This window comes from Bubalus kerabau, chromosome 17, assembly GCF_029407905.1.
Source record: "Bubalus kerabau isolate K-KA32 ecotype Philippines breed swamp buffalo chromosome 17, PCC_UOA_SB_1v2, whole genome shotgun sequence".
NCBI lineage: Eukaryota > Metazoa > Chordata > Mammalia > Artiodactyla > Bovidae > Bubalus > Bubalus kerabau.
Genome location: NC_073640.1, coordinates 38,040,820 through 38,068,379, shown reverse-complemented (window position 1 = coordinate 38,068,379; position 27,560 = coordinate 38,040,820). Strand labels below are relative to the sequence as shown.

The 27,560-nt window shown below is 45.5% G+C and overlaps 1 protein-coding gene across 1 annotated transcript; it reads left to right on the top strand.

Annotated features, from left to right (window-relative positions):
- Positions 1-4: 4 nt before the first annotated feature.
- KCTD19 (potassium channel tetramerization domain containing 19) lies at positions 5-27,550 on the top strand. Its single transcript, XM_055552006.1, has 16 exons — positions 5-49; positions 2,749-3,045; positions 13,312-13,462; positions 14,444-14,635; positions 15,862-15,993; positions 19,053-19,263; positions 20,399-20,559; positions 21,841-21,944; positions 22,436-22,578; positions 22,774-22,857; positions 23,122-23,236; positions 23,622-24,249; positions 25,584-25,775; positions 25,948-26,102; positions 26,444-26,545; positions 27,437-27,550. The coding sequence occupies exons 1-16, from the start codon at positions 47-49 to the stop codon at positions 27,548-27,550; spliced, it is 2,784 nt and encodes a 927-aa protein (XP_055407981.1). The 5' UTR covers positions 5-46.
- The last annotated feature ends 10 nt before the right edge of the window (positions 27,551-27,560 follow it).

The following is a 27,560-nucleotide window of genomic DNA, read 5'->3' as shown; positions in this document are numbered from 1 at the left end:
ATAGTTCTCGTCACGTGCCTGTCCACCCGCTTCTGGAGCCTGGACCATGGTATGGAGCCCACCCTGGCGGGGGCGCCAAAAACACTAAAACAGGGAATGGGTGCGATGTGGTCGAGGACTGGGGCTGTGGGGTTAGGGACCTGACTCTGGGACACAGGGTGGATATAGCCTCAGCTTTGAAGAGTTTGGGGGCTAGTTTTGAGGAGTCAGAAGAATGTGCCTGCTTTGTCAGTTGAAGGAACTCTGGGGATGGGGGGTGGGACTCCAGGTCTGAAAGGTGAGGCTGTGCCTCGGACGGGGTAAAGTTCTTCAATCTCAGTGCTTGGGGAATGTTGACTTTGAGGCAAAGCGGTGCCCTGATGGGTGAACGTAATGGCGGGTGGAGGATCGGAAGGATTGGGTTGGAGGGCAGCTCTCTGAAGCATGATGGAAAGCTCCAGATACGAAACCCTGGCTCTGAGGAGTTGAGGTCCTGTATGTAGACCATGAGGTAGTTCTAGTTCTAGAAATTGATTTGGAAGCAGGATCAACTGATTGATCTTTAGGGTTGAGGAATCAGTGTGGGGAAGAGAGATGCACTCTTTGGGACAGAGCCGTCTATGGGGTCGCACAGAGTCGGACACGACTGAAGCGACTTAGCAGCAGCAGCAGCAGTCATGACTACAGGCTACCCTGTTTCCTGAAGTCAATCTGACAAGAAGCCTTTTGTCTTTCAAGAACTACAGGCCCTTGTAGGGCCAGCTAATCACCTTTAAGGAGAATAGAAAGCAAAATCGTGTTTGCGTGCCTATTCATGCTTTCTGGTCTAGGTGAGGTCCTTACTCTCAGCTTGTTGTGTTCAGCCTTAGCCATGTTTAGAAAGGCCAGGATTTAAAAGCTTTGCGACTCTTTAAAAGCTGTCCGACTCTTTGCGACCCCATAGGCTGTAGCCTACCAGGCTCCTCTATCCATGGGAGTTTCTAGGCAATAGTACTGGAGTGGATTGCCATTTCCTTCTCCAGAGATCTTCCCAACCCAGGGCTCAAACCCGGGTCTCCCGCATTGTAGACAGACGCTTTACCCTCTGAGCCACCAGGGAAGTTTTAAAAGCTTATGCTATGCTAAGTCACTTCAGTTGTGTCCGACTCTGTGCGACCCCATAGACGGCAGCCCACCAGGCTCCCCCGTCCCTGGGATTCTTCAGGCAAGAACACTGGAGTGGGTTGCCATTTCCTTCTCCAATGCATGAAAGTGAAAAGTGAAAGTGAAGTCGCTCAGTCGTGTCCGACTCTTAGCGACCGGATGGATTGCAGCCTAACAGGCTCCTCCGTCCATGGGATTTTCCAGGCAAGAGTACTGGAGCGGGGTGCCATTGCCTTCTCCGTTTAAAAGCTTAGATTAGCTTATTAGATTGGTTTTTCCACCTCTGCTTCTGAGAGTCTTGTCACCATTTTAGAATTTATAATCCTTCTCTTCATGTCCCCTTTAATCTAGCCTCAAACATGACATGTATAATTGTTTTTCTTTATATCTGAATATTTAAATCAGGCTTCTTATGAGAGAAAAGAACCTCACTCCCTTCTTCATGGCATGCATTTTTTTCTTTACCCAGATGTCAAAATTGGAGATGGCAGGTTTTTGTTGGAGAAATGGACTTTTCCTCCCTTGAGCAACAATCTCCCCTACCTCCCAGCATTCTAATGCAGATTTTGAAACATTTAGAAAGTTTGAAAGAATTTTACAGTGAAACTATATAGCCACCACCTAGATTCTATGATGAACATTTCGCTGTAGTTGTTTAATCGCATATCCTCTATCCATTTCTCCATTGATTCATCTTATCTTTTGATAAATTTAAAAATAAATTAGAAATACCGGTACATTGCACCCCAATCACTTCAACGTGCCTAATTTTTACCTAGAATTTGTTAACCTGAAACAATTAGGTTTTGTTTTTGACCAATAAAACAGGTTTATTTGGGAACAGTAAAGAACTGCAACTCAGGACATGCAATTATGGTGAACCACATGCAAGACTGGTAAAGTGGAAGAGAGGAAACTTTTGTAGAGGAGAAGGGAAAGTTGGGAAGGGCTGTTATTTAAAAAAAAAAAAAAAATACACTGGAGGAAACTGGGAGTTTGAAGTTTAGTGACTTTTCATTGGCTGAGTTGTGGCAGTGTCTCATTGGTTGAGCTGTCCTAGGCAAGGAGAAAATCATTCTTCCTCTGTTGGCCAATAATAGGGTATGAATTTTAACATCAGCTTGTGAATTTTTGCAAAAGAAAAAAAATCAGTTGGAATTTTCATAGGGATTGTGTTTCATAGGGATCAATTTGAAGAGTATTGCTACCATAACAAGATTGTCTTCTGATCCATGAACATGGAAAGATTTTCCATTTATTTAGGTATTTTAAATTATCTTTCAACAATGTTTTGGGGTTTTCAGAGTACAAGTATTATACTTCTTTTGTTAAATTTATTCCCAAATACTTTGTTCATTTTGACACTATTGTGAATGGAATTGTTTTCTTAATTTCAATTTTGTATTGTTCATTGCTAGCATATAAAAATACAGTTGATTTTTTATATTGATCTCTACCCTTCAACCTTCTTGAACTTATTTCTAGTAATTTCCTAGTGAATTCCTCAGGATTTTCTATTGCAAGATCACATCATCTACAAATAGAGATAACTTTACTTCTTCCTTTCCAATATGGGTGCTTTTTATTTCCTTTTATTGCATAGATCTCTTTTCATTTTCTCTTTAGGAGGAGCCTGGTATGCCTCATGAGTCAGCAGAGGATTTGTTTCATTTCAATGTTGGGGGCTGGCATTTCTCAGTTCCCAGAAGCAAACTCGCTCAGTTCCCAGACTCCCTGCTATGGAAAGAGGCTTCAGCACTGACCTCTTCAGAAAACCAGAGGTTGTTCATCGACAGAGATGGTTCCACATTCAGACATGTGCACTATTACCTCTACACCTCCAAACTCTCCTTCTCCAGTTGTGCAGAGCTGAACTTGCTCTATGAGCAAGCACTGGGTTTGCAGCTGATGCCTTTGCTGCAGGTAAGATATGCTTAACTTCCAGAAGTGATGCTCAATAATATAGGCTTTACATCGCTAAAAACTTGTGTCCTTTTATATATTGGTTGCTGAGAAGATCCTCTAATGAGAAGGTGTGATGAGAGAGTTAAAGTAATAAACAGTACACTGTAAATGCATGTTCTGAATAAAGGATTTCATCCTAACTCGGCCTTGTCTATACCAGCAGTCACCACAGACCCCCGGATAGACCTTTCCATCCCCTGAGAGGGTGATCTTAACTCTTGGAAATCCTAATTTAAGCTTCTTTTTGTTGTTGAATTTTTAAAGGTGAGTACGCTAGAAATTATAGGATTTACTACATGCACTGTGTCTGAGATTTAAAATCTGAAAGATGTGTCAGATAACATTACTTCTCATTGTGCCTGTTAGGTACATAGTGTTCACTTACAGCAAAGCAAAAAAGTCCTGCAAACTGCAGAATCTTTCCTTTGTCTTCATTTCTCTGTTTTCCAAGACTATTCTTGGTGTAAGAGCTTTAAATACCTTTACTTTGAAACCATCATAGTATCATCAGAGAACATTACCTTCTTTCCTAATTTTTCTTCCAACTACAGAAATCATTTCTATGGTTTATCTTAAGTAGTTTATTTTTTGTTTTTGAACAATGACTTTTTTAACCTGGAAGAGCTAAATATTATAACTGGGAAAGACCATTGGTGTTGCTCCATATTAATCCCACTGTCTGGACAAGGTGTTGTTTACTCTGTCTTCAGAAGCACTGACTCAACAAGCCACAGTGCAGCTCAGTGTGCTACCAACCATGCCTCCCCAACACCTCAAAGAGGAGAACTGATGTAGTCCCTGCATATCTGGGTCATACAGGATCGAGAACATCTCACAATGCATGTTTTTTATGGACACTGTTTACTAAATCAGTATTTAATGTTTAAAAGGTATTATATATTTGGAAATCAAAACCCATATACTCATCAGTGCAAATTGTTGTATATTCTTTTTATTTTTTTTAAGTTACACACCTGAAATAAAAATTTTTTCAACTATCCCAGGAACTGAACACTAGAATTGCTTACAATTGCTTCATATTCACTTAAAGGACCTGGAATGTCAAGATAGCTGCTGACTTTTTTTTTGCTCCACCATATGACTTCCGCAACCAGGATCAAACCCAGGCCCTTAGCAGTGGAAATGCAGGGTCCTTATACTGAACTGTCAGGGAATTCCCAAGCACCATGTAATGGGGGAAAGGAGGGAGTCAGTTGTTCATTGCAGAAAATCAAAGAGATCTATGCAACTTTTTGAAGAACTATTTTAAAGAGCACAAGGCTATTACACAATTTATCAAGCCCTTTAATTCCTTTGATGTCCTTATTTCCCAAATTGAGACAAAATATATTTGGTAAGCAATTTCTAAATGGGTGGTAACAACTCAGCAGCCAATGAATTGGTCCAATTCCAAAGTTGCAAGTTGTGTGAGCAGTAGCAGTATTTGAAGAATCATATGGATCTGCCTCCCAAAACAGACCATAAAACAAGTGCTTATGTTTCAGAAATGTTGCTCTCAAAGAAATAAACATTTAGGCCAACCCAGCTTAAGTGGTATTTATTCACTGAAGCAGAGTGTAAATCCAGCTGGAGAAAAACACAGCAATCTCAAGCAAATCAATAGCCTCACACATTTCCATCACTTTCCTCACTGTTAAGCCCTGTCCACATACTCAGGTTCTTGCCTAAATATACAAACAGTTTGCTTGGAGAAAACGGAGTTTGCCAATTCTTAGTCTAAAGACCCTTCTCAGGCAGCTGGCTTCTATGCATTTAGCCAGTATTTACTGAAAACTTTCTAGGTACCAGACATTATTCCTATGGGTTTTAAGGAACACATAAGATGATCCAATAAAAATATAATGTTAACTACATTTGTGAGCCATATGTATAACTTAATTTTTCTAGTAGCCACATTAAAAAAAAAAGCAAGTGCAATTAACAGTATATTTTATTTAACCCAGTATATTTAATGTTGTAATTTCAATATGTAATCGATATTTTCTTTTTTATAAAGTATTTATTTTTAATTCATTTATTTTTGGCTGTTCTGTGTCTTCATTGCTGCACACGGGCTTTCTCTGGTTGCATTTCTCTTCTCGTTGTGGTGCCTTCTCTTGTTGTGGAGCATGGGCTCTATAGAGCACAGGCTGTAGGACACTCAGGCTTCAGTAGCTGTGGGGCATGGGCTTAGTTACCCTGCTCATGTGGAATCATCCCAGACCAGAGGTCGAACCTGTATCCCCTGCACTGGCAGGCAGATTCTTTAGTCACTGGACCACCAGGGAAGTCCATGTAATCAGTATTTTAAAATTAATATATTTTACATTCTTTTCATGTACCAAGTCTTCAAAATCTGATGTGTGTTTTACACTTACAGCACATCTCAGATTCAGGCTATCACATTTCAAGTACTCAATAGTCACATATTGGACAACACTATTCTCAATTGTTCTAACCTGTTAGTGCTGCTTGCTCATTGTAGAGTCCTTCAGATTTAGCCCCTAACAATAAAAACGGGACTTTGCCTCCCACTAACTAAAGTTCCCATGCTCTTAACACGTGGCATATCCTACTCAAGATTATCTATAATATAGTAAGTTTTGTTGGAAAACCATACAGGAACCAACTAGTAGAATGAGATGGGAAGCATCTGGAGGACAGATGGTTGAGCTCACAGTCCTACTCTACTCTCTACCCTTCCTCATTCCCTCACATCCCTACCATTTATCTCTCCCATTCCTCCTTGCCATCTACCTGCCCATCCTACCTCCTTCCGGCCTATAGCTTTGGCCTTCAAAGGGCACACTCAGTACCTATTATTGTCTTGATTCTAAGTGTAACATTAACATGTATTGAGCACCAATCACAGGCCAAGTACTGGAGACACAGAATGAACTATATAGTCATATAAGGTCAGATAGAGATGTGTGCTATGAAGAATAGAGCAGTGTTTCCTGTGTAATAGTGAAAGAGGAGGACATTTCTGTATTCTAGAACTTCTTGGGGTTTAAGAATGTGTTTATATGATTTTCTCTTTAAGAAAATTTTTTAGGTTCACTTGTTTGTTGTTTATTTCTTGGCCACATTGCATGGCATGTGGGATCTTAGTTCCCCAACCAGGGATTGAACCTACGCTCCCTGTATTGAAAGGGCAGAGTCTTAACCCCTGGACCACCAGGGAAGTCTCTGATTTTCTTTTTTTCATGTCTAACTTTTATTTATTCTATCAGGCACCACCCTTATAGTACTGGAATATGTTGAAAGAATAAAGCATTTATATCTAATCTGTTTTTTAATATACAGTTGTGTAGTATGTCATAAGTGTAGCAAGTTACTGAGGTCAGCTACTCCTTTAGAAAGAATGGTCAGGGCTGGATTTATTGAAGGCAATATTTGAGCAGAAGACTGAATGAAAAAGGGATAAGATATGGAGATGTCTAGGAAAAAGCTTTGAGGCATAAGAACAACAAACACAAATGCCCTGAGGTTAGAATGCCTTGGAAGAGGCAGACTCAGCAGCCATTGTCAGGTGCAGCGAGAAGCAGGGAGATGCCAGGACTTCCCTGGTGGTCCAGTGGTTAAGACTCCACACTTCCATTGCAGGGGACAAAGATTCAACCCCTTGTCAGGGAACAAAGATCCCACATGCCACACAGTGTGGTGGTGGGGAGTAGAGAGATGTCAAAAGTAGATGAGGTCAGAGGATGTTACAGATCAGATCTTGCAGAGTTGTATAGGTGACTATACAGGATCTATTCTAAATGTTATAGGTAGCTTTTGGAAATGTTTAAAGAAAGAAATAAAATTATCAAATTTAAAATTTTAAAAGATCATTATACCTTAAGTTACAATGGTTGTCAGGTACAATGTCAGAAACATGAGCAACAAAAGAATTAGATGAATTTTCAATTTCATCGAAATTCTAAAATTTTATGCTTCAAAGGACACCATCGAGAAAGTGAAAAGACAACACACAGAAGGGAACGAAATATTTGCAAATCACTAATCTGATAAGGGACATGTAATCAAAATACATAAAGAACTCTTACAACTAAACAACAAAACGACAATCAAATTTAAAATGAGCAAAGGGGATTTCCCTGCTGGTCCAGTGAAAGTCCACTGGAGAGTTGAGAGTCCACCCTCCAATGCAGGGGACACGAATTTGATCCCTGGTCCAGGATGATCCCACATGCCATGGAGCAAGTGGGCCCATCTGCCACAACTACTAAGCCCGAGCTCTAGAGCCTATGAACGGCAACTAATGAGCCCATGTGTTGCAACTACTGAAGCCTGAGTGCCTAGAGCCTATACTTTGCCAACAAGCATAACCACCACAACGAGAAGCCCGCACACTGCAATGAAGAGTAGCCCCCGCTCACTACAACTAAAGAAAGTCTGCACTCAGCTACAAAGATCTGGTGCAACCAAAATAAATAAATTTTAAAAGTATTTGAATAGACATTTCTCCAAACAAGATATACAAATGGGCAATAAGCACATGAAAAGGTGCTCAATATCACTAGCCATCAAGGAAATGCAAATCAAAACCACCATTAAGTTACTACTTCATACCCACTAGGATGCCTCTCATCAAAAAGACAGTAACAGGTGTTGGCAAAGATAGGGTGAAATTAGAACCCTCATACACTGCTGATAGGAATGTAAATTTGTACAACCTCTTTGGCAAGCAGTCTGGCAGTTCCTCAAAAAGTTAAACATGGTGTTACCATATGACCCAGCATATACCCCAAATAAATTAAAACCTACAGGATGTCCACACAGACACTTGTAGACTAATGTTCATTAGCAGAATTATTCATAAAAGCCAAAAAGTGAAAACAACCTGTATGTTCATCAGCTAATGAACAAACAAAATAGTATATTTATAAAATGAAATGTTATTTGTCAATAAAAGGAATGAAGTACTGATACATGTAACAATGAAAATGAACTTTGAAATGTTGTGCAAAGTGAAAGAATCAGACGCAAAAGACCATATATTGTATGACTCCATTTATATAAAACGTACAGAATAGGCAAAGTTACAGGAACAGAAAGTAGATCAGTGGTTGCCTAAGGCCAAGGTACAGGGTGAGAAGGATACAGTGAGCAAAAATGGGCAACGGACTCTTAAATGAGCATAGGGTTTCTTTTTATGATGTTAAAATAGATTGTGGTGATGGCTGCAAATTCTGTGAATATGCTAAAAATTACTGAATTGTATAATTTAGGTGAGTAAATTTTTTCATTTATATATATAATATGAAATTTATTCACATTACATCTCCTGCATTGGCAGGCAGATTCTTTATGACTAACACTACCTGGGAAGCCCATATAATATGAAATTTATTCACATTAGAAATAATATGAAACATTTCAATAGCGCTATAAAAAAATCATTAACTTCCGGCTTAACATTAGGAGTCAGCAAACTACATCATGGACCAAATTCAGCCCATTACCTTTTTTGTACAACTTATGAACTAAGAATTGTTTTTACATTTTTAGATGGTTGAAAAAAATCAAAAGAAATATATTTGTGACACATAAAATTTATATAAAAGTCAAATTTCAGGGTTCTGAGGTGCAGGCTCAGAGGGAAAAATCAGGAGTTTGGATTTGAATGTATTAAGTTTGACAGGCAAGAAAATGGTGCTCGTTAAAATTCTGGATGGTGGTGGGGGCAGGCAGCCAGATGTATAGATCTGGAATTCAGGGAAGCAGTCAGGTCTAGAGACATAAATTTGGAGTCCTCAAGGTTGGTATGTAAATCCTCAAGCCTGGATGGTTAGGAATGTCGTATCTTGTTCACAGGGGGAGCATAAACTAGTCTGTACATTAATGCCACAGTGCTTCATAGATTTTTCTGTGTAATTCGGGAAGTCCCCTTTGTGTAAATGTAAGCTGCTCCAAGTCTCACACATACTATCAGCTTGGTTGGGAGTCACAGCTGCTACTGCAAAGTGTGAGATTTTTCTTCAGGATAACTCACAAGGCTTCAAGGTTCACGGCAGACTGTTGATTCCCTTTTTATTGCCTGCCTGAAGTCCACCAAGGACTTAGTATGTTGAATACATGCTAATTGTATTTCCTTTTTCATGCCTTCTGAGGACTTGTAAGTTTGGAAACTTGAATTGTTCCACCTGTGAGTGTTCTGCTACCGGCAAGCAAACCAAATAGGCCTGCAACCTTTGTGCTCAAGGGGGCCAGGAGTGTTTTTATGTTGATCACACAAATGTTGATCACACTTTTAAGAGAAAAGACCACTGACAAGTCTCACATTTCCATTTTCTTATGATATGAGACAGATTTACACTGTGATCTTGTAAAGGCAGATTTCATAAACAGCAGATACTTACCCCAACAGTGTACCTCCTCTGTGGATGTGGGTAAGTGGACAACTCAAGTATAAATGCTTCAACATGGCATCAGGGCTCCTCACAGGACAGCCCATCTGCTTGTCCTGGCTCATGTCCCAACACATAGATAAACCTACATGCATGCATAGACACACATGCATGCAGACATGCTCACACTCAAACACACACATACACACACGCCCACCTCTTAATGTCCAGTCATGTCACTGAGCACCCTAAATGCTTCCTCTCAACATTTTTTCACTTGCTGTTCCCTCTTTCTAGAACATTTCCCCTTCAAGAATTAGCTGAAATGAGGCCCACAGGAAGACTAGCCTGATATTTCCAGGTAGTTTGCCTCTGCTCTCAGATCAGTGCTAATTCTGTTGGGATCATGTATTCATATGTCTTCCTCCCTCACTAGCTTGTATTCTTTACATGTTTACATTCCCAGCATCATAGTACTGGGCCTATAGAGGGGTTTAATAAATATGTGCTGACTGAACACTGAATGATGTATCCAAGATGATGAGTGAAGGCCGAATCTACTTCAGGGTGGGGGGCTGGAGCTAGCAGTGGAGGGGCAGGTTAGAGAAGCTGATAGGTGTGTCTTATTTGGCTTGTTTGACTGATAGCATCTATTCTGCGTATCCTTTTGTTCAACCAGTCTTGCTCCTCTGAGCTTCCAAGTGGTGCTGGCCCTTCTTGTCTTTACAAAGCACTTGGAGATTTGCAAGCTCCCCCAGGCTCTCTTACCATCACATTCCTTCCAACAGCCCACATCAGAGCATAAGGCTTCTCTGAGCACTGCTGCTGTTTTGGAAAAGCTAGGTTAAGTCCCAGGGCTCTGCCAGTAGGACATTTGTCAGCCATCTTTTGGCAACAGTGCATACACACACTCGCCCCCATGCCATCAGTTTTATGTTACTTCTGATTGACATGTTTTCACTATAATCTGAGCCAAAAGCAACATTAATTACCTTGTGCTAGCAGTTAGCCATTTGAATTCGGGTCTGTATTTCCATAAAGAAATCCTCCCTCTGATAATTTCTAGGTCATAACATATGAAGAGTAAAAGTACTAGGAGTAGTATTCAGGCAGACAAAAGGGGAATTAAAGTCCATGGAAGACCAGCCACACACTCTGGCAACTTTAGTCAGCAAAGCCAAGGGGCAACTGAAAGCATAAACTCTCTGACGTGCTCTTCACTCATTCATTCATTCCACAAAAATACATTGAGATCCCACAAACACTACTGTGGTTGCTGTAAATGCAGCGGAGAACAAAACAGGCAGGGTCCTCATGGTCTTGAAGGTTATATATATTCGGGGAGACTGGGAGACAGTAAATGAACAAGTAGGTGTTACTGAGAATAATAAAGCAGAGTAAAGGGGTTAGGGGTTCCATGGATTCTTAGAGCAGCCAAATGGCTTCCCATGAGTGGAAGGCCTTATATTTCTAGAAATCAGAGCAGGGATTGTCTGAGAGAGTTTAGGAAAAAACCTAGTTGAGGCTCCTGGGTCTAATGCATGTGGCATGTTCCTGACTGGCAAGAATTGCAATCCTTGTAGATTTACTTGTTTGGGATTTTTTTTTTTTTTCTTCCCTGTTTTAGATTTGTCAAACACTTCTTGGAGGAAATGATACTGCTCACACTTTACATTAGTGGAAGTAGCAGGAAATGGAGACAATTTATAAAAATTTGATTTTTATAAATTAGACCATTCCTTCAACTAGCACACCTCTCAAGCTAATTAAACTCTCACTTCTGACCTGCCCCAAAGGACACACCTGGGTACCAAACAGCATCTCCAGATAGGGGATTTAGGTCCATCCTCAAACAGGTTGTTCTCCTGGGTGGCATTTCCCTCCCCCAAGAAGTCCCCTCCCCAGAGGCCAATTTAGAATTGTTCAAGAGTGCCATTGTTCCTTCCACTGAGACAGAATCTCAGGATTTAAATCTGCAGATGAACTAAATGGCCAGTTCAGGTTACTGTGATCTGGTTAGATTAGGATAGGCTTGAAATGATAGGATGTCTCTTGCAAGCTCTCACTAGTTTCACTCCCTTTTCATACTACTTCACCCAATTTTGCTGCTGTTGTTGTTGTGCCAGGTCTCAGCTACAGCAGGCAACCATTTCTCAAATGAATACATGACAGACTCTCTTCTGCTGTTTCACTTATGCAGTTTTCTCTTCCATTGTTCATTGCCTCCAGGAAAGCACTCCCCATGACCTCACCATTATCCAGTCCTTCCACAAATCCACCAGCCACTCAAAGTTGGGAAGATTCCCCACTGTGGTCCCCTCCTTTTGCAGGTCTTAAGCAGTTATGGGGGTGCAGTTTATAGCCATGGCCACCAGAGGGCTCTTCTCAAAGCTCAGGATTCCTTGGGCAGCTTTTGGAGAGCACCTGTACATCAAGGCTGTATATTGTCACCCTGCTTATTTAACTTATATAGAGTTATATTGTACTTATATAGAGTACATCATGAGAAATGCTAGGCTGGAAGAAGCACAAACTGGAATCAAGATTGCCAGGAGAAATATCAATAACCTCAGATATGCAGATGACACCACCCTTACGGCAGAAAGTGAAGAGGAACTCAAAAGCCTCTTGATGAAAGTGAAAGAGGAGAGTGAAAAAGTTGGCTTAAAGCTCAACATTCAGAAAACGAAGATCATGGCATCTGGTCCCATCACTTCATGGGAAATAGATGGGGAAACAGTGGAAACAGTGTCAGACCTTACATTTTTGGGCTCCAAAATCACTGCAGATGGTGACTGCAGCCATGAAATTAAAAGACACTTACTCCTTGAAAGGAAAGTTATGACCAACCTAGGTAGCATATTGAAAAGGAGAGACATTACTTTGCCAACAAAGGTCCGTCTAGTCAAGGCTATGGTTTTTCCAGTGGTCATGTACGGATGTGAAAGTTGGACTGTGAAGAAAGCTGAGCGCCGAAGAATTGATGCTTTTGAACTGTGGTGTTGGAGAAGACTCTTGAGAGTCCCTTGGACTTCAAGGAGATCCAACCAGTCCATTCTAAAGGAGATCAGTCCTGGGTGTTCTTTGGAAGGACTGATGCTAAAGCTGAAACTCCAATACTTTGGCCACCTTCATGCGAAGAGTTGACTCATTGGAAAAGACTGATGCTGGGAGGGATTGGGGGCAGGAGGAGAAGGGGACGACAGAGGATGAGATGGCTGGATGGCGTCACTGACTCGATGGACATGAGTTTGAGTGAACTCTGGGAGTTGGTGACGGACATGGAGGCCTGGCATGCTGCAATTCATGGGGTCGCAAAGAGTCAGATATGACTGAGCAAGTGAACTGAACTGTGTAGTAAGCAGGTTCTTTAATTAGCTTCACACTGAATCTGAGGTGTTCTGTCCATTATGAGGCTCTTTGAGAATAAAACACCCACTCCAGTGTTCTTGCCTGGAGAATCCCAGGGACGGGGGAGCCTGGTGGGCTGCTGTCTATGGGGTTGCACAGAGTCGGACATGACTGAAGCGACTTAGCAGCAGCAGCAGAGAATAAAACTGGTCATGTGGTGCCTTTAGAGGACTACTTTTTAATTATTAACTATAAATTACTCTTAAAGTTGTATAAGACAAATTTTTATCACTCAAAATTATAAAGCAGAAAAAACTGCTTCAAAATCATAATGGAAATATTCATCGATATTTTGAATAACAGCATATCATCTTATAGACTTAAATTCTTACCTAAATTGAGTGAGTGACTCAATTTATTTCAAAACACTTTACCAAATCCTAGTATTTTACCCCGGAATTGGTAGATATTTACTTGGTTTAAAATTTTCAAAGCAATAACCTTCTTTATCTAACAGACTCTAGATAATCTGAAGGAAGGGAAACACCATCTACGTGTGAGGCCTGCAGACATACCTGTTGCTGAGAGAGCATCTCTGAACTACTGGCGAACGTGGAAGTGTATCAGCAAACCCTCAGAATTTCCTATAAAAAGCCCAGCCTTCACAGGTATCACCACAGGTTGACCTTTTCTGAAGCCCAGATCGGCTTCCCTTCTCCTCACTCTAACAGAAGTGGAGAGTGCCCTGATTTCTGAACTAGTTCTAAATGATTTCTCTACCTTCCTGTCATCTCCTTTGATTTTGTACCTGCCACATGCCCTCTCCATGGCTGCTTACCCGCTGGAACTAAGCATCCTTCTCCATGTTCATTCCTCTGCATACTGGTTTCACCTGGGCAAGGCCAGGCTGCCCTCCACCCTGTCCTAGTGGTCAGGGAACTCTACCATCAAGTCACCTCTGACCGCCACACAAGGAATATCTCCAAATGACCACTGCTTGGTGGGTGCCTTGTAGTATAGACTGACCTATTTGAGACACAAGAATAGACATTCATGATTATTGATGGGTTTAGAGCTTTGGGGAGAGTTAAAAGGATCTATTTTATTTGTAGGTCATTTATTTTATCTATAGTCGGTTTGACCAATTAGAAAGAAACAAATGAGTAACCAGTATGAATTTTTCAAAATTATTTTTCCATTTTATTACTTAAAAAAACTAAACTTCTCACCATAGCCCACCCCAGGCCCTTTCTTACTATCCTAACTTCATTTTGGCCATTTCCCTCCCCCATGCCTTCCTAAGCTCTGGTCACCTTGGCTCCCTTTCATTCCGTGAATCCTGCAAGTAATGTCTCCCCAGCTGGAAAACAGTATGAATTTAATGACTTTAAGTATATGAGCCAAAATTTCACATGTCCCACTGCCCTTCACTGTAGAATAGATAGATTTCTCTTGCCCTGTTCCCCACCATACCCTTGCCAAACCTAGGGTTACACTGAAAGGCGTGAGAACGAGGAGGCATCTGGCAGGGGCCATCTCTGGGATGGTCTCTCCAGCTTCCTCTGGGCCCCCTGGGTCAGTGAGCGCCCCACCTCTGAAAGCCCTGACCTCTGGAAGTTGGTGATGCCCTTCTGCACATTTTCCTCCAGGCCTACATGATAAGGCGCCTTTGGGACTCATGGATACACCACTGTTAGACACAGAAGAGGAAGTGCACTACTGCTTCCTGCCTCTAGACCTAGTGGCCAAGCATCCAAGCCTGGTGACTGAAGACAACCTGCTGTGGCTGGCTGAGACCATGGCCCTGATCGAGTGCGAGTGCAGCGAGTTCCGCTTCATTGGTGATTGTTTTATCATGGGGGAGGGGAGGTGTGTACGGGTGGGTGGATAGGGCCCATCCACCCCTCCTGACCCCGCACCCCTTGGAAGCCCAGCTTGGGCCTTAGGGCCTCAAGACCTTCCCTGAGCAGAGCTGGTGGAAGTATGACAGAGCCTTCCTGGAGGCAGATGGATTCCCAACATTAGGCTGCCACTAGCCTCAGGGCTATTTTATTCCCTGTTCATTTTGGAAGGGCCTGGGTGTAAAGCGGCACTGGAAACCACCTGTAGTGGTAGCAGGGGCCACAAGAGTTGATGTGAAGGGCAAGACCTTGAGCAGAACTCCAAACTACTCTTATTTCTCTGCTTTTATGTATCCATCTAGGCTGTAGACCTCAGTTTCTCTTGCCATAAAATGAGGAAATAGAGTTGTTTCAAAGGGTAGTCCCTTCCTGCTCTCATCTGCATTAAACTCAGGATAAAGGGGAAGAAGAGGGGATGGTGAAAGGTTCCCCAAAATCATTGCAGAATTGTCTGCTTGAGCTAGTGGCCTAAAGAGGGATAAAATTTTCAACCCTGGACAGAAGAGAGCCTCCATTCTGCATTGCCCAGGACAGGGTCTGGTGAGGTGTGAACTGAACTGACTCTAAGATGCTGCCTCTGCCTAGACAAACAGGGAAGGAAACGCCCAAATGGTATTGGGGCCCAAATGCCTGGAACCCCAGCCTTTCCTGTTCATAGTCACCTGGGAATTTGTCTATAATGTTTCTGAATCTTGAAGTTGATTCACACAGGACAGTAGCGCTGGCTCCCTCTCTGCCTCCCACACTGAATCCAGGCAGGGGCAAACTGCACGTGCCACCAGCCAGCCCAGGCTCGCCCAGGCCCTTCCTCTCTAAGCGACAAGACAGCTCCCTCTTTTGGAATGACCTGCTCTTGGGTCAAGACTCATAGGGTAAGTCTCAGGGCCAGTGTGCTCACCAAGAAGGCCTACCTGGCTTGGGAGCCCAAGGCCAGGCCATGGGAAGCCATACCCACGGACTCAAACACAGGAAAATAAAGTAATTTGGGATCTTTCACCTTGAAAACCACAGACTGAAAGCTAATCTAACCAGGTATGTTCAGTACTTGTTTCAGAACAAGGAGTGCCTAGGATAAGCTGCAGCATCAAAAACCTCCCAAAACCTGGACCTACAATTAGATCAGAAATAACCTTCTTAACCCATTTTGTTTCCCCTTGCTTTTCAAGTGAATTTTCTCCGCTCACAGAAGATTTTGCTACCAGATAATTTCTCCAATATAGATGTGCTTGAAGCAGAAGTGGAAATTCTGGAAATCCCTGAGCTCAGTGAAGCTGTGAGGTTGTACCGAATGAACATGGGTATGTCCCCAGGGGAAACGTGCCCTCCCCTTGACATCCTGGGGCAGTCTGGGCTTTGACCAGAAAAGCCAAAAACAAACATCTTCCCTCCCACCAACCACTTTGGTTGGTGGTGACAGAAGCGGGTGTTTTGGCTGACTTAGAATCTGAGAAGAGAAATTTCAGCCTGAAACCTGGCATGCCCTCTGTCTGCTCAGTCTTCCCACTGAAATGTAGGCAGCTCAGCCCAGACTGGCTGGGGAGGGAGGCTGGGCCTGAGAGCAGGTTTCCCAAGGTCAGGGGAGGTCTGCCCCCCTTTTGGACAAGTCAAACAATTGGGAACTTATAACTAACGGTTACCCCACCTGCCACTCCCGCTGTCCTTCTTCTTCCAGGCACAGCTGGAGGGCATGGGAAATTCTTGGGCGAATTCTCCATAGTACTTCAGTTATCCCACCCACGCCCAAATTCCCTTGTCCTTCCTCCTTCGAACCCCTGGCTGCTGTGCCTGTTTCTGCCTGCTCCTGCCACTTCCTGACCCTGATCCAGTCCAGCCTTCAGGCTCCCAGTCCAATCTCATGCTAATTTGTCCCTCATATTTTTTTATTAGCCTTTCACCATCTCATTTCCAAACCCTGCATGTCTATGGAAGCTACTGTATATATTGCAAGAGTCAACTACCTTTGCATGGCCTCAGCGGGCATTCTGAGAATGCATAGAACTCTTACACATGTGAAGTTTGGCCTGCATGTTGCCAGACATTTATTCTGTGGGAATCAGATCTTCCCTGCTTTGAGGCCCAGTTCTTCCAGACTTCTCCCCAGACAATTGGAGTCCTATTCTATTTGGTGGTAGTAGAATCCTGCAGCAGGTCTCAGGAGCCTCTTAGGATCTTCCAATCCACTTCAGAGGGTGTGAGTTCAAACCTCTCCCCCAGGGCTTCTGTTCCCCAGAGAACAGAGGTCAGAGAGCTGAGCAGAGTAGGGCCTGCTGTTCAGGAGTTATGTGAAGCTGGAAGGGAGGCATGCTGCTGGACGGGCTCTGTAAGCCATCAGCAGCTCCCAAACACAAAGCCTGTTTTTTTGCCTTTCATAAAGCACCATAAGTAATGGAAACAGCCCTGGTAGTCTTGAAAATAGAGTCACCCTCAAACCCCTGCTCTGGCCCACCTAGCTTTGCTGTTTGGGGCAAGTACTTAGTAACTAACTATGCTCTCAGGACATAGTTTCCTCATCTGTGATAGGAGGAGAATACCACTGCTCCTGCAGGGTTGGAGACAACCCACAAAAATCACCCAGCAGCTTGCCGTTGGCCCACAGGTGCCCCTGGGACAGGCTCATGTAGACTGAGCATTATGGCCACTGCAGGAGAACAGTGAGCCAGGAACACGACCACCCAACCTAAAAGTAACACTAGACAGTGTGTCTCGGGAAAATTCTGCCCAGGCGTGTTAGGGACTGTGAGTCTGGGAAGCCTGTAATGATATCAGGTTCTCTGCTATAGTTGTCGTTCTTTCAGTTGTTTAGTCACTCAGTCGTGTCCGACTCTTTGCGACCCCATGAATCGCAGCACACCAGGCCTCCCTGTCCATCACAAACTCCCAGAGTTCACTCAGACTCACGTCCATTGAGTCAGTGATGCCATCCAGCCATCTCATCCTCTGTCCTCCCCTTCTCCTCCTGCCCCCAATCCCTCCCAGCATCAGACTCTTTTCCAATGAGTCAACTCTTCGCATGAGATGGCCAAAGTACTGGAGTTTCAGCTTCAGCATCATTCCCTCCAAAGAATCCCAGGGCTGATTTCTTTCAGAATGGACTGGTTAGATCTCCTTTCAGTCCCAGGGACTCTCAAGAGTCTTCTCCAACACCACAGTTCAAAAGCATCAATTCTTCGGCGCTCAGCCTTCTTCACAGTCCAACTCTCACATCCATACATGACCACAGGAAAAACCATAGCCTTGACTAGACAGACCTTTGTTGGCAAAGTAATGTCTCTGCTTTTGAATATGCTATCTAGGTTGGTCATAACTTTCCTTCCAAGGAGTAAGCGTCTTTTAATTTCATGGCTGCAGTCACCATCTGCAGTGATTTTGGAGCCCCAAAAATAAAGTCTGACACTGTTTCCACTGTTTCCCCATCTATTTCCTGTGAAGTGATGGGACCGGATGCCATGATCTTTGTTTTCTGAATGTTGAGCTTTAAGCCAACTTTTTCACTCTCCTCTTTCACTTTCATCAAGAGGCTTTTGAGTTCCTCTTCACTTTCTGCCATAAGGGTGGTGTCATCCGCATATCTGAGGTTATTGATATTTCTCCCGGCAATCTTGATTCCAGCTTGTGCTTCTTCCAGTCCAGCGTTTCTCATAATGTACTCTGCATATAAGTTAAATAAGCAGGGTGATAATATACAGCCTTGACATACTCCTTTTCCTATTTGGAACCAGTCTGTTGCTCCATGTCCAGTTCTAACTGTTGCTTCCTGACCTGCATACAGATTTCTCAAGAGGCAGGTCAGTGGTCTGGTATTGCCATCTCTTTCAGAATTTTCCACAGTTTATTGTGATCCACACAGTCAAAGGCTTTGGCATAGTCAATAAGGCAGAAATAGATGTTTTTCTGGAACTCTCTTGCTTTTTCCATGATCCAGCAGATGTTGGCAATTTGATCTCTGGTTCCTCTGCCTTTTCTAAAACCAGCTTGATCATCAGGAAGTTCACAGTTCACATATTGCTGTCGTTCTTTACCCATGGATAATTAGAGCAGAGCTTAGAACTAAGGGAAATTCCTGCTGAGACTGGGCCAGATGGCTGTTCTGAAATTCAAGTGTTAGCGATACAGCAAATTAATCCATCTCCCACACCCACCTCACCTCCCTTCCAGTGGATAGTTTTGACCTCAAGCAGACTGAATATAAAAACTATACTGATGTTCAGCAGATTCAGATGTGGCTGTGCCAGGAAATAAGCTCCCACTAAGCCTCTTCAGTACAGATTCAAGACAACAGTTGGAAGCAAGACCCAAAGCTTCCAATACCGTTTTGACCATGAGCACCCTAGGAGTCATCCCTTTCTCTCCGGCACAGGTGGCTGTTCCCGGACCTCCTGTCCTCCTCCAAGCCCTGGGAAGGGGGGCCGTTCAGCAGGCCTAGAGTCCGTGAAGCCACTGTACATGATGGCCCTGGGTCTGCTTGTCAAGTACCCAGACTCCGCACTGGGACAGCTCTGCATCGAGAGCACACTGGATGGGAGCAGACTGTACATCACCGGGAACGGGGTCCTCTTCCAGCATGTTAAGTAAGGCTCTCCTTAGAGAATGCATCGTCCCAACTCAGGCTGAGCTTTACCTTTCTTTAGGAACCACCCTGGGGCCCTGTCCATGAGTCAGAGGAAATATAGGACAAACCCATCATTTTAGCCACTCCCACCATCTGCATCAGTACCACCAAATCTGGGCCTCAGAAGAGAGGGCTGGTGCCAAGGCATACGGTTCCTAAGGTTCAAAAGTCTCAAACTGTATCCTCTGCAATCCGTCTTGGTTCTAGCCCTGTGCTAGGTCCAAGGTGGCCAGGCCACAGCCGCAACACTCAGGGTGCTGGATATTCCCCCTGCCATATTCCCCCTCCTACAAAAGTCCTCCCCAAGGACACACAGAAAGTCTAGAACCAGGGATGAGCACCCTGCCCCCCGCCAAGAGCAAGGCAAAATAGGCTTCTTGAAGGAAGTGATACCTGGCCTATGCCCTGGGGAATGAGCTGAGACTGTTCCTACTAGTGCTGGGCACGGATTCTAATCCTGTTTTATAAAAGGGCAAACAGGTTCTGAATAGAACTCTCTTAGGTCACAAAATACACTGGTACCAAAACTAAAGATAGAAGTGGCTTTTCCTAAGCACCTGTGGAGAGGTGCTATCTTACCCCAAGGGTGGGCCTTTGTGACCCACCCCCATCCATCTCTCCCAGAGATGTCCCACCCCTGAGGTCACAGGGCACAGAGGGCAAAGAAAAGCGCGTTTAGAGGCAGTGGGGTTGATATTCAGGTCCCTAGCTTCTTTCCTGGGCATACAAGGTATCAGTTATCTCCCAAACCATGACAGGCTGCCACACAGTGATTGAGATGTCTTGGGGTGGAAATAGAGTGGCTAGGCCCTGGCTGGATTCTGGAACCCAAGACAGGGCCTGGAGGCTTGCAACTAGTCTATTTAGATGGCTTTGCTGAAACAGATCAAGCTCAGCCCCAAAAGGATGAGTCTATGTGTCCAAATTTACCCACTATGAGACATCAACAGAAACCAGTTAAGGAAATGATGTTAGTGGCCACAGGTTTGAGTCAGTGTTTAGGGCAAGACATTCTAGATATGGAAAGTTGACAGGCTGGACTCCCTTGGGGCGCAGTGCTTGAGCACTCTGTGACAGGTCTTTCCTCTTGGCAGGAACTGGCTGGGGACATGCCGTCTGCCCCTGACTGAGACTGTTTCTGAGGTGTACGAGCTCTGTGCCTTCCTGGACAAGAGGGACATCACCTATGAGCCAATGAAAGTGGCTCTCAAGACTCATCTGGAGCCAAGGACTCTGGCATCCATGGATGTGCTCAGTAAATAAAGAAGCTTCTCAGTTTGGATGCAGCATCAGAGGAGGGTCTAGGGGATAGGAAAGGAGATAAAGCTGGCCAGAGCCAGAAACTATAGATGGAACAGGAAAGGAAAGCCAGACTAACATTTATGGGTTTTGCCTAAAAGGAAACTTTCATGTTAGGTGACTCCCTCCCCACACCAAGCCCACAAGTAGCCTCAAGTAGTACAGGCTAAGCAGCGCAGACGGGCCTGGTGGGGGCTGCATGGGTCCCCCAAGGGCAGGCCCGCTCTGGCCCTGGGAGCTGACACTGTGCCCCTTGGGTCTTCACAGCCATCCAAAGAATGGTCCCTGGGTTCATTTAACAGAGGACATGGAGGGTCAGGGAGGGAACCTGCTCATATTATGAGATTGTGGTCAAGCTGGGATTTAAATCTGAGTCTAAAACCAATGTTGTTTCACCAGCTGCCTATAACTATTTACTAAAAAAAAGTTTTATGTCAACTTATGCTATATTACTATCATTCAGAAACAATGTTTATTGGAGCACCTACCATAAACCAGGACATCAGATAACACTAGGAGTATAGAAGAGAGCAAAACAGACCCAGTCTCTTATTTTCATAGGGTTCACAGTCTAATCATATACCTCTTAGTTATATCATCTGTTTATATACCCTTCATTCATGACAAAGTTCACTAGAAACTAATTCTCAAATACCAGAACAAAGCCTAAGTCTAGTCATCCCCAGGAAAAGGGTCATGAATTCACCTTCCCAGAATAAAGCCTATTCTCAAGGCTTGGTCTCTGTAATGATTTGATGAGAGGCTGGGTCTGTGATATCTGCCAAACCATAAGCACAAACGTACAGAGGGACTCCTAGCTCCAGTCTGAGTGGCCATGTGGAAAATTACACACCCAGGACACACCCAGCCAGAAACTGAAGGGCTTAGCAATGTAGGTAGAAAGGAACATTAGTCAAGCTTTCTTGGGAGAGGTGGGCTAGGGGTAGAACAGCGGTGCCCTTGGGGTTGGTGGCCCTCCCCCAACTCAGAATCACCAGCTGACCCTCCAAGCTACTGTTCTAAACCCATCTCACCACGCAGGAAACTCTATGGTAAGCCACAGGGGAGGCCTGAGGAGCAGAGAGGGCTGGTGTTAGGGATTTCTGCTTCTCAGAGTAGGCAACAAAATATGACTGATGAAGATACTGAGTCTTAACATGTGATACCTTATTGACCAAATGCCCTACCTAATGTCCTTCTGGCCATGTGACATGTTCCCTCTCATTGGTTTCCTTAGATGAGGAGTGGACGGCAGAAATCACTGTGTATTCCTCCCAACAGATCATCAAAGTTTATGTTGGAAGCCACTGGTATGCAACCACCCTGCAGACGCTGCTGAAGGTACTGCTGGCATGAGGCTGCCCTCCTCTCCTTGCGGCTTCTGTGGCTGAGATGCTCTGGAATCTGTCACTGACTCTCACTCAGACTCCAGCACCTGCTTAGATCAAGGATTTTTCCCCCTACTCTTAGGTCCAGAGTGCTCTTACTGCATGAGCAGCACGCTGGGAAAGCCTTTAGGAGTCTGGGTAGGGAGGGGCCTGGACCAAGGCAGGATGTAGGGTGAGGTCCCCAACGCCTCAAGGGAGTGGTTGAGGAGCCAGCAATCCTTTGAGCAGAGATGACGTGCTCCCCCCTGGATGCTCTGCTCCTCATGTGTCTTCCTGTGGCCAACAAGACGGGGAGATAGAAATCCCAAAGCCTCTGCTCTGGAATGGGTGGGAAAACGAAGACTGCCCTACTCCTTAATGAGGACATAGCCCTTTAACTAACAGACTAACAGACTAACTAACTAACTAACAGACTAACAGAGTCTGATGTCCAACCCTTTGCAGTATCCAGAACTGTTGTCCAACCCTCAGAGAGTGTACTGGATAACATACGGACAGACCCTGCTGATCTACGGGGATGGCCAAATGTTCCGACACATTCTCAACTTCCTGAGGCTTGGAAAACTATTTTTACCATCTGAATTTAAGTGAGTGCAGGAAGGAAATCATATGATGAAACTCCCATCCCTCTGCAAGGAGGAAATTTGAGTTTGCAGCCTTGACAGAGATTATGTTATTTCCAACATGTGAGCTGCTGTTCAGAGCAGCCGCTCGGGAGGCCAACAACCCCATCCGCATTCCCACCCCAGATGCCCAGTGTGACCTCTTCTTGTCATTCACAGGGAATGGCCCCTCCTTTGCCAGGAGGTGGAGGAATACCACATCCCATCTCTCTCAGAAGCACTTGTCCAGTGTGAGGCATACAAGTAAGGAAACCACTCCCTTGACACCATGATCTAAAGTTTGAACCTTTATATGCTTCTTGGGAATCCTGTCCTAAGTCCCACCTCCCAGTAGGACCTGTTCTCCTTACGGTTAAGGGGGTGGGGCAGGCCCAGGACTGGGCAGGGACCTAAGCAAAACTCTCTAAGGCTCCTCCTCCCTGAGTGAACTTTCAGCCAAAAGGCACACCTGGTCAATGGACTAGTGAAAGCTTCTGCTCACTAACCAAATCCTCTTGGGATCTGCAGGTCATGGATCCAGGATAAAGAATCTGAAAGTGAAGAAGCTTTTCCCATCAGAAGGCTGCACGTGGTAACAGAAGGGCCAGGGTCACTGGTGGAGTTCAGCAGAGACACCAAAGAAGTAAGTTCCAGCCTCCTCTGGTTTGGTGGTGTCCTGAAAGGGCACCAGCACAGGGCTCAGGGGGCAGATCCCACTCCTGGGGAGCATGGCAAAATGAAAGAGACAGGCCTACATGGCTCTGGCACAGTGACTGGTTTCTGAACACAAGTAAGTGCTGGCCACATGAGGCCTGGCATGCCGATATGCCCTTTTGGTGTGTGAGAGTCCCCTGGGCTGGTTACCAACCCCACTCCAACTGAGCAGATCTCAAATGTTAGACCCATGTGGGGGATGAAATTGTTCTGGGTAAGCAAGTGAAGTCTTAAGAGACCCAGCTTATCAGATCTTGGGTAAGGCTTCAGTGTGGAAGTACAACATGCCCAGAGCTGCTGTGCCCTCTCCCCAGACCACAGCTTGCATGCCAATGGAGTTCCAAGACTGCAATGACCGAACTCTGTGGAACAAGGCCAAGGGGACCCTGGCCAGGTCCAGCCAGATAGAGGAGGCCGAACAGTACTCCCAGACAATCCAGATGTCCTTGTGCCGAGGTGCCAAGAGGGCAGGTAATCCCAGCACATACTCACACTGTCCTGGCCTATGTGCCAACCCTAGACACTGGGAGGGCCACCCTGAGAGTCCTCCCAAGAAGAAGTGTACCACTGTCAACCTCACACAGAAATCTGAAACCAAAGACCCTCCTGTCACCCCCATGCAAAAACTTATCTCCCTGGTAAGGGAGTGGGACATGGTCAACTGCAAACAGTGGGAATTCCAGCCACTGCCAGCCCCCCGGAGCAGCTCCTTGGAGGAAGCCACCCTGCAGCACTCCTCAGGAAGTGAGGCTGTTTCCCAGCCCAGCACCTCAGCTTCCTGGAAAGGCCATTCCACAGCCTCAGAGAAGAACCCAGGCCCACAGGCAGGGGCTGGAGCCGGAACCAAAGACAAAGGGCCAGAGCCAAACTTTAATCCATACTTCCCCATGAAAAGAGCTGTCGCCCTGAAGGACTGGGGCAAGCAGAGGTCAAAGGAGAAAGGTGAGTCCTATCCCATCCTTGACCCAAGTCCCATTTACAACAGAGAAGGCAAACCTTGGCCAAGACCACAGAGTGAGTTAGTGATTAAAGGAGACTAGAACTGCGCTTTCACTACTGCCAAGCAAAAGACCCAGAAACGACAGGCACGCTGGCATGGCCTGGGGGCTTGAGAAGCCACATAAGGCATATGAAAGGAAGGACCTATAAAGCAATAGGGGCACAAAGAAGGGTTCAGGGCTGAGGAGTCAATGGAGGAAAGGAGAAATCTTGGGTGCTTGTGGAAACCTAAGTCATGGGTCTAGCAGCTGGAAACCAGTCTTCATAAAGTGATGAAAGATAAGGCTGATGACATTAGGAATCAGGACAGGTCTTATGGGTCAAGTTCAGGACCTGGTACTTTGTTCCAATCCTAAGTGGAGCAGCCAGCCACTGAAGCATCCTATACAAGGGAGCAAGCACAATCAGGTACGCATTTAGGAAGTTTGTTCCAGGGGCAGAGGAAATGCAGTAGCAGAAGGTAAGTGTTGGAAGTGCCAAGACCATACTAGGTGAAACAGGTTAGGCAGTTCGAGGAAACACGAAAGGATTGGGCCAAGGAGGGGACAGGTTTCTGATTTGGGTGACTGAAAGGGGGTGGACAGTTACTGAGGTGGGAAGGAGAGGAGTAGGACTTGGGGAAGAGGACAGTGTGTTTGAAGTACTGATGGGCATCCAAGGGAAGAAGTCCGGGAGACAGGAAAGTATATGGGGAGCAGGCTGAACAGAGAGGAATGTGTGTGTTGGAGAAGTGAGGAGCAGCCCAGAGAAGTGGGCTGAGAACTGCTATTATGGACTGTTTCCTCTGCTCTCTCAAACCCTTCCTCTAGTATTCTGTCATTTTCTCTTTCAGTGGCTTGTGTCATGCTTGGAGGGGTCTTCCTGGGCCCTGCCTGTGAGCCCACAGTTGGTTTGTCAAGCATATTCTTCAGAGTAGACATGCATCAGCAACCCACCCCCCCGCCCGCCCCCCACAAAAGCTCATCTCATAATTTTACAAAGATTTCCAGTCCCAATTCCAGCTGGGTTGTGATCAGCTCTATTTACTACTAGCCTAGTTCAACAGATGATTTGGAAAGTTCCTTGGAGTTCTGAAATTGAGGATGTGGCTTTCAGTGATTCCAGGGTGATGAAGAGAGGAGAGTTAGAACATGGCCCTGCCAGCCCAGGCTCCCGCTTCTGAGAAGCTGGAGGCGAGGGCTGGTGACTGACTGCACTGGTCTGTTGCCAGAGGTCTCCTCCCTGCTTGGGCTCTGATGGAACTTAAGGAGAGACCTCTCCCCACGTTGTTTTCACAGAAAATCCTGCCCCTGAGCTGACCCTGCCTGAGGCCAGTGAGGGGGACAACACAGGGGTCATCCTCAAGGTGACCCACCCCCCCGTGGTGGGCAGTGATGGCTCGTGCATGTTCTTTGAGGACAGCATCATCTACACCACGCACATGGACCACCTCAGGCGCACGCCGCCCCCAGCCAGCCCCCAGCCCCGAGGTGAGGCTCTGGAGCCGGGCCTGGCCCTGCCCATGGGCAGATGCCTGAGTCCCCAGCCAGTTACTTCAGGGATGGGGTCTCCCTGGAAGCCCTGCACTTCTCCCCCTAACCAAGGGTGGCTCTGAGGCCCTCGCTGTGGCAGATGTGGCCACACCCCCTCTCTCCTCCACAGAGGTGACTTTCCTGAGTTTCTCTCTGTCCTGGGAAGAGATGTTTTATGCAGAGAAATGTCACTGCTTCCTGACTGACATCATTCTGGATTCCATCCGGCAAAATGACCCCAAAGCCATCACAGCCAAGGTGGTCTCCCTGGTCAACCGGCTGTGGGTATGTATGATTGGCCCCAAGCCCTGTTCCTTCTCCACTGTCCCCTCACTTCCACAATAACAGTGCAAGACAAGAGGGGGCAGCCAAGACAAGGGGGAGCAGCTAGGGGAAGAGATCAGGGGCAGAAGGGTGGCAAGAAGGGTAGGGACCAGGAGACAGGGCGGCAGCATCTGGGCCAAGCCATGGCCAAGAGGCAGGTTGAAGTGACGGTACCCCTTGACCTCTGCGGCTTCTCCAGGCCCAGAGAAGCCCCTGCTCCGCATCCCACTTTAAGGGGCTGGGAGCAAATGTGGGTCAGGCTGTGGCCTCCAGCCCTGGCTGACTGTGGGCTCTTCTGGCAGACCCTGCACATAAGCCCCAAGCAGTTTGTGGTGGATTTGCTGGCCATCACTGGATTCAAGGATGACCGGCACACCCAGGAACGCCTATACAGCTGGGTCGAGGTGAGGGCCACCTGTACCCCATGGGAAATAGCGACCCTCTGGATGCCTCAGATGGACACTGTCTTGCTGCATGAGGGCCAAGCCAGTGCTGCCCAGAAGGCGAAGATAGGGAACTGGAACTCTAGTCGCTGGTCCCAGGGAGGGAGGAACAGTGGCTGAAATTAACCTGTCCAGAGTGGTCAAAAAGCAGTATTTGGGTCACTAGTTTTCTCCAGTGTTTACCAAATTAGCCTTCATCACTAACAACCCTGACCAGGGATGCACATCATATGAGCTCGTTTTGAGGTGTTGAAATCACAGACACTATTGGCAGTCACATGCTTTCAGTGAGTTATAGATACCAACAGCACCTGATGTCAATACTTTGGTATTATACATTCCTTTTCTACTTAAGCTGCTATAAAGCAGTTTTTACAAAGAAAATTCTTCAATAAGGGCAAAGGAATAACTCAGGTTTTTGTTTTTTGAGTCCTTAAAATAATTTTAGGATTCAAATTTTTATTTGAACGTTGGAGGTGAAAAAGATTTGCCTAATTTTTCATTAATCTGGTATTTCTGTCATCAAGTACATTATTATAACACCTTTCACCATAAACATAATAGTGCCAAGTTACTAGCCTCTGCCTAGTCTGTTGATTGGAAATGAAGTCAGCATCTACGATTAGGAAGTGGAAAACCAGTGACAGGAAACATGCACTTTTGATCCTCTATTCATTTCATTCTGTGCCCTGGTAGCCACTCTGAGCCCCAGGTCTGTGAGATGCCTTTAGGCAGAACTGAGGTCAACAGCACTAGCTGGCCTTGCCCCCAACCCTGCCCCCACCCAGATAGGAGGACCTCACAAAGCTAGAGTAGCAACCAGCTAGGAATAAGACCAGCCTTTCCTTCCAGCTCACGTTGCCTTTCGCCAGGAAATATGGCCGCTGTGTGGACCTGCTCATCCAGAGGGGCCTGTCAAAGTCTGTCTCTTACTCTGTCCTGAGCAAGTACCTACAAGATGGCTAAGGTGCCTGGC

Bases quoted from the DNA above. Each gene is read 5' to 3' on its own strand.
- KCTD19 (XM_055552006.1), top strand. The intron at 3,046-13,311 runs GTAAGATATGCT...TTTATCTAACAG, and splicing joins AGCTGATGCCTTTGCTGCAG to ACTCTAGATAATCTGAAGGA. The intron at 26,103-26,443 runs GTATGTATGATT...CTCTTCTGGCAG, and splicing joins CCCTGGTCAACCGGCTGTGG to ACCCTGCACATAAGCCCCAA.